Source organism: Zophobas morio, unplaced genomic scaffold (genome assembly GCF_036711695.1).
Source record: "Zophobas morio isolate AGI-343-1 ecotype UQ-CSIRO unplaced genomic scaffold, CSIRO_AGI_Zmor_V1 ptg000021l, whole genome shotgun sequence".
Taxonomy (NCBI): Eukaryota; Metazoa; Arthropoda; class Insecta; order Coleoptera; family Tenebrionidae; genus Zophobas; species Zophobas morio.
This window is the reverse complement of record NW_026972126.1, coordinates 21,673,277-21,684,833: the sequence shown is the minus strand read 5'-3', so window position 1 is coordinate 21,684,833 and position 11,557 is coordinate 21,673,277. Positions and strand designations below refer to the sequence as shown.

General features: G+C 30.3%; 1 protein-coding gene across 1 annotated transcript; it reads right to left on the bottom strand.

Moving 5' to 3' along the window:
• Positions 1 to 6,308: 6,308 nt before the first annotated feature.
• LOC135132631 (sulfotransferase 1E1-like) lies at positions 6,309 to 9,958 on the bottom strand. Its single transcript, XM_064060774.1, has 6 exons — positions 7,555 to 9,958; positions 7,355 to 7,489; positions 7,207 to 7,306; positions 6,957 to 7,155; positions 6,781 to 6,907; positions 6,309 to 6,730 (listed from the first exon to the last, which is right to left on the bottom strand). The coding sequence occupies exons 1-6, from the start codon at positions 7,676 to 7,678 to the stop codon at positions 6,330 to 6,332; spliced, it is 1,086 nt and encodes a 361-aa protein (XP_063916844.1). The 5' UTR covers positions 7,679 to 9,958; the 3' UTR covers positions 6,309 to 6,329.
• Between the last annotated feature and the right edge of the window lie 1,599 nt (positions 9,959 to 11,557).

Here is an 11,557-nt window from a genome sequence, read left to right as displayed (position 1 = left end):
GGTTCTTAAATCTTACATTTTTCAACCTTTTCATCTTTTCGATATTTTAATTTTTGGATTTTTTAGATTTTTAAAATTCTCGATTTTTAAATTTTCCGATTTTTCAATTTTTCCATTTTTCTGTTGAAGTTGTGGGATATTTTAATTTTGGCATTTTTCAAGATTTCAATTTTTAAATTTTTAGAATTTTCGGTTGTTTTTCTGATTTTTTTTCTCACTCGATTTTTTTTCCATCTATTCGATATTTTAATTTTTGGATTTTTTAGATTTTTAAAATTCTCAATTTTTCAATTTTTTGGTTTTGACAATATTTTGATTCCTCCATTAATCGATTTTTTCATATTCAGATTTTTCGATTTTTCAAGTTTTCCATTTCTCTGTTTGTCTTGGGATTTTTCAAAATTTTGATTTTTAAATTTTTCGATTTTTCGATTTTTTTCTTACTCGATTTTTCAAAATTTTGTGGGTTTTTAAATCTTACATTTTTCAACCTTTTCATCTTTTCGATATTTTAATTTTTGGATTTTTTAGATTTTTAAAATTCTCGATTTTTAAATTTTCCGATTTTTCAATTTTTCCATATTTTAATTTTTGGATTTTTTAGATTTTTAAAATTCTCAATTTTTCAATTTTTTGGTTTTGACAATATTTTGATTCCTCCATTAATCGATTTTTTAATTATCCGACTTCTCGATTTCTCAATTTTTGCATTTCTCTGTTGAAGTTTTGGGATTTTTTAATTTTGGCATTTTTCAAAATTTCGATTTTTAAATCTTTAGATATTTCGGCTGTTTTTTTGACTTTTTCTAAGTCGATTTTTCAAAATTTTGCGAGTTTTTAAGTCTTACATTTTTCATTTTCATCTATTCGATATTTTAATTTTTGGATTTTTTAAATTGTTGATTTTTACATTTTTTGGTTTTGACAATATTTTGATTCCTCCATTAATCGATTTTTTAATGTTTCCATTTTTCTGTTGCAGTTTTGGGATTTTTTAATTTTGGCATTTTTCAAAATTTCTATTTTTAGATTTTTCGGCTTTGTTTTCCTGATTTTTTTCTTACTCGATTTTTCAAAATTTTGCGCGATTTTAAATCTTACATTTTTCAACATTTTCATCTATTCTATTTAGATTTTTAAAATTCTCGATTTTTCAATTTTTTGGTTTTGACAATATTTTGAATTCTCCATTAATCAATTTTTTAATTTTCCGATTTCATAATTTTTCCATTTCTCTGTGTAGTTTTGGGATTTTTTAATTTTGGCGTTATTCAAAATTTCGATTTTGAAATTTTTAGAATTTTCGTCTTTGTTTTTTTGATTTATTACTTATCGATTTTTCAAAATTTTGCGAGTTTTGAAATCTTACATTTTATTATTTTTGGATTTTTTAAATTCTTGATTTTTCAATTTTTCGGTTTTGACAATGTTTTGATTTCTCCATTAATTGATTTTTTCATATTCAGATTTTTCGATTTTTCAAGTTTTCCATTTCTGGTTTGAGATTTTTCAAAATTTTGATTTTTAAATTTTTCGATTTTTCAAAATTTTGCGAATTTTGAAATCTTACATTTTTCAACATTTTCAGCAATTCGATATTTTAATTTTTGGATTTTTCAGATTTTTAAAATTCTCGATTTTTCAATTTTTCCGTTTTGACAATATTTTGATTCCTCCATTAATCGATTTTTTAATTTTCCGATTTCTCAATTTTTCAATTTCTCTGTTGAAGTTTTGGCATTTTTCAAAATTCCGATTTTCCGACTTTGATTTTTTGATGTATTACTTATTCGATTCTTCAAAATTTTGCGAGTTTTTAAATCTTAACATTTTTCAACATTTTCATCTATTCGATGTATTAATTTTTGGATTTTTTAGATTTTTAAAATTCTTGATTTTTCAATTTTTCGGTTTTGACAATATTTTGATTCCTCCATTGATCGATTTTTTCATTTTAAGATTTTTCGATTTTTCAAGTTTTCCATTTCTCCGTTTAAGTTTTGGGATCTTTCAAAATTTTGATTTTTTAATTTTTAGATTTTTCGTTTTTTTTCTTACTCGGTTTTTCAAAATTTTGCGAGTTTTTAATTCTTACATTTTCGTACATTTTCATCTTTTCGATATTTTAATTTTTGGATTTTTTAGATTTTTAAAATTCTCGATTTTTTAATTTTCCGATTTTTCAATTTCTCAATTTTTCCATTTCTCTGTTGTAGTTTTGGGATTTTTTAATTTTGGCATTGTTCAAAATTTTGATTTTTAAATTTTTAGATTTTTCGACGTTGTTTTTCTGATTTATTACTTAATTGATTTTTCAAAATTTTGCGAGTTTTGAAATCTTACCTTTTTCAACATTTTCATGTATTCGATGTATTAATTTTTGGATTTTTAAAATCCTTGTTTTCTAAATTCTTGGGTTTTTACAATATTTTGATTCCTCCATTAATCGTTCTTCGTTTCCAGATTTTTCGATTTCTCAATTTTTCCATTTCTCTGTTTAAGTTTTGGGATTTTTCAAAATTTTGCGCGTTTTTAAATCTTACATTTTTCAACATTTTCATCTATTCGATATTTTCATTTTTTAGATTTTTAAAATTCCCGATTTTTCAATTTTTTGGTTTTGACAATATTTTGATTCCTCCATTAATTAATTTTTTAATTCTCCGATTTTTCGATTTCTCAATTTTTCCATTTCTCTGTTGTAGTTTTGGGATTTTTTAATTTTGGCATTGTTCAAAGTTTTGATTTTTAAATTTTTAGATTTTTCAACGTTGTTTTTCTGATTTATTACTTAATTGATTTTTCAAAATTTTGCGAGTTTTGAAATCTTACATTTTTCAACATTTTCATGTATTCGATGTATTAATTTTTGGATTTTCAAAATCCTTGTTTTCTAAATTCTTGGGTTTTTACAATATTTTGATTCCTCCATTAATCGTTCTTCGTTTAAAGATTTTTCGATTTCTCACTTTTCCATTTCTCTGTTTAAGTTTTGGGATTTTTCAAAATTTTGTGCGTTTTTAAATCTTACATTTTTCAACATTTTCATCTATTCGATATTTTAATTTTTTAGATTTTTAAAATTCTCGATTTTTCAATTTTTCGATTTTGACCATATTTTGATTTCTCCATTAATCAATTTTCTAATTTTCCGATTTTTTTATTTCTCAATTTTTTCATTTCTCTGTTGTAGTTTTGGGATTTTTAATTTTGGCATTCAAAATTTCAATTTTTAAATTTTTAGAATTTTCGTCTTTGTTTTTAGATTTTTTAGATTTTTAAAATTCTCGATTTTTCAATTTTTTGGTTTTCACAATATTTTGAATCCTCCATTAATCAATTTTTTAATTTTCCGATTTTTGATTTCTCAAGTTTTCCATTTCTCTGTTGTAGTTTTGTGATTTTTTAATTTTGGCGTTATTCAAAATTTCGATTTTTAAATTTTTAGAATTTTCGGCTTTGTTTTTGTGATTTATTAATTTATTGGATTTTTGGATTTTTTAATTTTCAAAATTCTTGATTTTTGACAATATTTTGATTCCTCCATTAATGGATTTTTTCATATTCAGATTTTTCGATTTTTCAAGTTTTCCATTTCTCTGTTTGTCTTGGGATTTTTCAAAATTTTTTAAATTTTTAGATTTTTCGATTTTTTTCTTACTCGATTTTTCAAAATTTTGTGGGTTCTTAAATCTTACATTTTTCAACCTTTTCATCTTTTCGATATTTTAATTTTTGGATTTTTTAGATTTTTACAATTCTCGATTTTTAAATTTTCCGATTTTTCAATTTTTCCATTTTTCTGTTGAAGTTGTGGGATATTTTAATTTTGGCATTTTTCAATATTTCAATTTTTAAATTTTTAGAATTTTCGGTTGTTTTTCTGATTTTTTTTCACACTCGATTTTTTTTCCATCTATTCGATATTTTAATTTTTGGATTTTTTAGATTTTTAAAATTCTCAATTTTTCAATTTTTTGGTTTTGACAATATTTTGATTCCTCCATTAATCGATTTTTTCATATTCAGATGTTTCGATTTTTCAAGTATTCCATTTCTCTTTTTTGTCTTGGGATTTCTCAAAATTTTGATTTTTAAATTTTTAGATTTTTCGATTTTGTCCTTACTCGATTTTTCAAAATTTTGTGGGTTTTTAAATCTTACATTTTTCAACCTTTTCATCTTTTCGTATTTTAATTTTTGGATTTTTTAGATTTTTAAAATTCTCGATTTTTAAATTTTCCGATTTTTCAATTTTTCCATATTTTAATTTTTGGATTTTTTAGATTTTTAAAATTCTCAATTTTTCAACTTTTTGGTTTTGACAAATTTTGATTCCTCAATTAATCGATTTTTTAATGTTTCCATTTTTCTGTTGCAGTTTTGGGATTTTTTAATTTTGGCATTTTTCAAAATTACTATTTTTAGATTTTTCGGCTTTCTTTTCCTGATTTTTTTCTTACTCGATTTTTCAAAATTTTGCACGATTTTAAATCTTACATTTTTCAACATTTTCATCTATTCTATTTAGATTTTTAAAATTCTCGATTTTTCAATTTTTTGGTTTTGACAATATTTTGAATTCTCCATTAATCAATTTTTTAATTTTCCGATTTCTCAATTTTTCCATTTCTCTGTGTAGTTTTGGGATTTTTTAATTTTGACGTTATTCAAAAATTTCGATTTTGAAATTTTTAGAATTTTCGTCTTTGTTTTTCTTATTTATTACTTATCGATTTTTCAAAATTTTGCGAGTTTTGAAATCTTACATTTTATTAATTTTTGGATTTTTTAAATTCTTGATTTTTCAATTTTTCGGTTTTGACAATATTTTGATTTCTCCATTAATGGATTTTTTCATATTCAGATTTTTCGATTTTTCAAGTTTTCCATTTCAGGTTTGAGATTTTTCAAAATTTTGATTTTTAAATTTTTCGATTTTTCAAAATTTTGCGAGTTTTGAAATCTTACATTTTTCAACATTTTCAGCTATTCGATATTTTAATTTTTGAATTTTTCAGATTTTTAAAATTCTCGATTTTTCAATTTTTCGGTTTTGACAATATTTTGATTCCTCCATTAATCGATTTTTTAATTTTCCGATTTCTCAATTTTTCGATTTCTCTGTTGAAGTTTTGGCATTTTTCAAAATTCCGATTTTTCGACTTTGATTTTTTGATGTATTACTTATTCGATTCTTCAAAATTTCGCGAGTTTTTAAATCTTAACATTTTTCAACATTTTCATCTATTCGATGTATTAATTTTTGGATTTTTTAGATTTTTAAAATTCTTGATTTTTCAATTTTTCGGTTTTGACAATATTTTGATTCCTCCATTGATCGATTTTTTCATTTTAAGATTTTTCGGTTTTTCAAGTTATCCATTTCTCCGTTTAAGTTTTGGGATCTTTCAAAATTTTGATTTTTTAATTTTTAGATTTTTCGTTTTTTTTCTTACTCGGTTTTTCAAAATTTTGCGAGTTTTTAATTCTTACATTTTCGTACATTTTCATCTTTTCGATATTTTAATTTTTGGATTTTTTAGATTTTTAAAATTTTCGATTTTTTAATTTTCCGATTTTTCAATTTCTCAATTTTTCCATTTTTCTTTTGAAGTTTTGGGATATTTTAATTTTGACATTTTTCAAAATTTCGATTTTTAAATTTTTAGAATTTTCAGCAGTTTTTCTGATTTTTTTCTCACTCGATTTTTTCAAATTTTGCGAGTTTTTAAATCTTACATTTTACATTCGATATTTTAATTTTTGGATTTTTGAATTTTTTTCGGTTTTTAAAATTCTCGATTTTTCAGTTTTTTGGTTTTGCTAATATTTTGATTCCTCCATTAATCGATTTTTTAATTATCCGATTTTTCTATTTCTCAAGATAGAAATCGAAGTACAAAAAAATTAAATTTAAAAATTTGAAAAATTGAAAATTTACAAAATCGAATAAGTAAAAAACCAAAAAACCAAAGTCGAAAAATCTAAAAATTTAAAAATCGAAATACATACTGAAAAATCCCAAAACTTAAACCTTGAAAATTTGAGAAATCGAGAAATCGGAAAGACGAAAAATCAGAAAGTCGAAAAATTAAAAACAAATCCCAAAATTTAAACGTAGAAAAATTGGAAAATCGAGAAATGGAAGTGGCTAAAAATCGAAAAATTTTAACTTAAAAAAAACTGAAAAATTAATTCCGAAAAATTGAAAAACCGGAAAATTTAAAAACGAGAAGGCGAAAAATCGAAAGAAATCCGTTCAAGTTCAGGAACATCGGAGTGGGCGTCTACACTCAATAACCATATAGTTTTTATAAAACATCATTTTAATAAAAATTTTCAAGTTTTGGAAACCTGATGTCCGTGTTTTTCAAATTGTGTTGGATCCACTGGTCCGCGTCTTGGTTTAGTTCGCCCGTGAAATAGTCCCTCCAGCCCCCGCTTCGTCCCTTCCTTACGAAATCCTCTTCGTCGCTTCGTATGACCCCCAACTCCTTCAAACCCGTCAAATTCACGGACTTGTTGTTCCGAAAATTGTCGATTTTTAGGTGTTCTTGGAGTGTTTGGTACTGTGTTTGGGTGTACTTCACCCCCAGGAAGTGCGACAGTCGTAAAATGCAGGCGTTCAAGTCCGCGGTCATGTCTTCATAGAACATGAAAAGAAGGTTGTCTTCGTGGCGTCGGGTCCAGCCTTCGTGGATGTGGGACCAATATGGCGTCCACGGTTCTAAAATGGCGCTCGATTAGATTTAATTTCGTCGTTTGTTTTCGTATTACGTAGGTTATTTTTGAAGTAGTGCCAGTACTGAGGGAAATTTCCGGTATATCCTTGAGTTCTGAACAAGCGATTGAGGTGGTAGAACGATACAGCGACATCTTTGGGGTTTCGCGCCAGGTACACCACCTGGAAGGGTCGTGTTACCAACTGACACACTAAAGTAACTAAAACGTACTTTGCATCCCACTTTTAGTAAGTTTGGGGGTAATAAGGAAAACGGGAGGTGGGTTTTAATGAAGCGGCGGTCACTCGATTGCATGAAGGTTTTCCAAGCCGGTGACGCGATTTCTTCAACTAGTAAACTTTTTTCTCTAGAGTGACTATTTTCCTGGAGGAATTCTTCTTTGACTAGAGGGTGAACGAAAGAACTGAACCTGTAAAACCAACTGGGGTTAGTGGTATTGGTAAGTGTTTATTAACGTTACTCCAGAAATGGGAATCGCGCGTCCAGCGGAGTCTGGAACGCCCGCTCGTAGTCCAGGTTGTTTGATAAAAGCCAAACAAGCTCTTGCGTCCATGTGGTACCTAAATCATTCAACAATCCATCAAAAAACCAATTATTGTCAGACAAACCTGATCTCGGAAAAGTGATGACCCACACATCCGACGGGCGCGCCTGGAAGTTGTAGTAAATTTCCGCGTTTTTCCTGTACCCGCTCGGGAAGAACCACTTTTTGGGGCCGACTTGGACGAACCCAGTGCGCTCCCCTCAAGAAAAATTAGTCAATGAACGCGCGATAATTGCGAAATCGACCCACATTCGGGGCACTCACCGGTGAAGTGGTTCAGTAGTTCCTCGTTGGTTTTGTCATCCAGGTCGTTTATTTGGAACGGGAATTTCAGCCACTCTACGTCGTTGTTGTTATGGAAGGCATCCTTGACTAGTTCTTCGTCCATCTTTGAACGGAGTGGTGCTGGTGGTTTCACGAATCGGACGATACCACCACTCGCCACGTGCTTATTGCGTTATTTTTATTGTTTGCGTGCTGCCGGGAGCTTTTCGTTGAGTGAAAGTGTAAATAAACGTGCTCTATTGCATGTAAATGTAGCCGCGACTGGCTTGGAATTACGACAGGTACCTAATGCAATAGCTAGAAAAAGTAAGAGGACGCTTGCTTCGTAATTAGGCAAGAGTGATAATTTTAATAGTCGGTACTATCCGTACCAATAAAGTTGTTAGAAATATAAAACTTCGGAAAAAACTCAAGCCAAGTGATAACATAATGACGGTGTTGAATAAAACATTGCTCGGTACTTAGTAAGTACTCGACGAATTGTCACCGGAGAAAGCAACAAAATAGACGTTTGTTTGCAGAAAATTTAGGACGCTTTCTTCGGTGCTTCGTGGTATATAGTTTTGTCTTTTGATTGTATTGATTGTGTATTGGGTCAAAGTAAATTCCTTTGTCAGTCTAATAATTATTGCGTTAACGTTTTACTTTCGTGATTATTTAGGCTAAATTATGTATAAAACACGAAAATTCCAATCTTGTGCGCTATGCTTAATTCGACGATAAAAAAGGAAATAAGAATGAGAAGCGATAGTGCAAAAAAACTCGGCGGCAGCTCTTTGTGCAGGTGGCTGCCTGGCTGCAAGTCATGAATTAGTGGAACGCTTCTTGTGAGTTTTTTAATTGGAAAAACATTTCGGCCCGGACACGTGGAGTGGTTGTCTTGTGACAAAAGTGACTTCGGCTGCGAAATTACGGATGATGAAACTATTGCCCAAGAAGCTTTAGAAGAACAAGAAAAAGTATCAAAAATGACGATACAGGGTTTCTATAAATGATTATCGGGTCGCAGTAGGTCATGTAAACGTGCCGCCTCTCAGATTTAATTACGGAGATCTATACTAACCGCATGGCAAAGATCACACCTGTGTATAACTGGTTGCCTAAACGCTTCATGTTTTTAAAAAATAAAACTAATTCATTACGATAAAAAGACACAAATTTATTGCGGTTAAACATCACAGTGAATGTTGAAAAATCATCAACAATTTCCTCAGATGAAGTCTTCCACGAGATACTGCCAGTTTGAACAAATCTGTCGATTACATCTCTAATGTGCCTTTAACGATGTTTCTTGAATTATTAAATCACGGTATTTGGCCAGATTTTCTTGCTTACAAGCGGTTACGGAATACACACACTCTTCGTTTACGAAGTCCCATTGCGATAACAACACATAACGATGAAAGTGTCTTGTTCAGCAGAATAAACAACGAAACGAAACTTACTTCCAAACTGGTACTAAAAAATTTAGAACATGTCTCTATGTAATGGGAAGATGACTCTGGTTACAGGGATGTGCCTGTCTTAATAAATATCAGAGACGACAGAACAAGCTGTTATTAAGAAAAGACACTTGAGACCCCAAAGCACTTTCAAATTTTTTCCAAACAGGAATACCTAGAACCTCAAAATTATTTTGAGCCACCTGTATAAGCAAATCTAAAAAATGTGAATGCTATGATAAATCCCAAGTAAAAACTCACCATATTTTGCACATTGTGGTGACCGAATTTGAATTAGAAAAAAAAAAATCAATCAAGAAAATCGTTAAACATAGGCAACCAGGTGCATGTTTAGTTTTTTCCTGGTAGATAGTAGTTCTACTAGGGAATTTTATTGAGAGAGTTGGTAGAAGTTGGCTGGCTTGGTAGATGAGTCATTCTGTTCGGTGGCGGTCACTCTTGGTGTATTCGTTATGAGAGTAACCACGTGGTGAGTTAGCTAGGTTAAGTTTAGCTGGTTTTCGTAGTTAATAAAAAGAGAAAACCTTTGTTTAACAAAAATTAATCGTAACGACGACGACGCCACAGTTTCCCCAACACGCGTAGCTAATTCTTGCGCTAACATGTGGTCTAAATTTGATTCACCGTTTGTAAATTCACAGTTCATGTTAGGATTTTAATCGTTAACTGGTTCTAACACAATTTAACAGTCAGGAGTTGGCTTAGATATGGCGCTTGCTAGATTTCATGAAATTTATTAGTCAGGACACATCTTATACTTAAGTGTTACATTATAACACATTTTAATTCCTCACACAAGATTGCTAATAGTTCATTTACGGCAGTTGAATCAATCTATCGTTGAACCACTCTGGAAAAAGACCGTGAAAGTACGGTAGAATTCATAATATCGTGTTCAGATTAAGACTGATTTTGGTAAACGACATAACCTCTGAGAAAAGAACGGGCGGGTGGGCGGGGCTAGTACTTGCCAAGATAAGACTGATTTTGGCAAATGCCAGACCCTCTGAGAAAACAGAGGGCGGGTGGGCGGGGCTAATAGCTGCTAAGATAAGACTGATTTTGGCCAATGAGATACCCTCTAAGAAATTTAATTAAATTATTATAAAAGAAGACACCAGAGGCCTCAAAGCACTTTCAAATTTGTTCCAAACAGGAATACCTAGAACCTCAAAATTATTTTGAGCCACCTGTATAAGCAAATCTAAAAAATATGAATGCAATGATAAATCACAAGTAAAAACTCACCATATTTTGCAGATTGTGGTGACTGAATTTGAATTAGAAAAAAAAAAAATCAATCAAGAGAATCGTTAAACATAGGCAACCAGGTGCATGTTTAGTTTTTTTCTGGTAGATAGTAGTTCTACTAGGGAATTTTATTGAAAGTTGGTAGAAGTTGGCTGGCTTGGTAGATGAGTCATTCTGTTCGGTGGCGGTCACTCTTGGTGTGTTTGTTATGAGAGTAACCACGTGGTGAGTTAGCTAGGTTAAGTTTAGCTGGTTTGGTAGTTAATAAAAAGAGAAAACCTTTGTTTAACATAAATTAATCATGAGGACGACGCCACAGTTTCCAGAACACGCGTAGCTAATTCTTGCGCTAACATGTGGTGTAAATTTGATTCATTGTTTGTAAATTCAAAGTTCATGTTAGGATTTTAATCGTTAATTGGTTCAAACACAATTTAACAGTCAGGACACATCATATACTTAAGTGTTACATTATAACACTTTTTAATTCCTCCAACAAGATTGCTAATAGTTCATTTACGGCAGTTAAATCCATCTAACGTTGCCCCACTCTGGAAAAAGACCGTGAAAGTACGGTAGAATTCATAATATCGTGTTCAGATTAAGACTGATTTTGGTAAACGCCATAATCTCTGAGAGCATAGAGGGCGGGTGGGCGGGGCTAGTACTTGCCAAGATAAGACTGATTTTGGCAAATGCCATACCCTCTGAAAAAACAGAGGGCGGGTGGGCGGGGCTAATAGCTGCTAAGATAAGACTGATTTTGGCTAATGAGACACCCTCTAAGAAATTTAATTAAATTATTATAAGAAAAGACACTAGAGGCCCCAAAGCACTTTCAATTTTTTTCCAAACAGGAATACCTAGAACCTCAAGATTATTTTGAGCCACCTGTATAAGCAAATCTAAAGAATATGAATGTAATGATAAATCACAAGTAAAAACTCATCATATTTTGCAGATTGTGGTGACCAAATTTGAATTAGAAAAAAAAATCAATCAAGAAAATCGTTAAACATAGGCAACCAGGTGCATGTTTAGTTTTTTTCTGGTAGATAGTAGTTCTACTAGGGAATTTTATTGAAAGTTGGTAGAAGTTGGCTGGCTTGGTAGATGAGTCATTCTGTTCGGTGGCGGTCACTCTTGGTGTGTTTGTTATGAGAGTAACCACGTGGTGAGTTAGCTAGGTTAAGTTTAGCTGGTTTGGTAGTTAATAAAAAGAGAAAACCTTTGTTTAACATAAATTAATCATGAGGACGACGCCACAG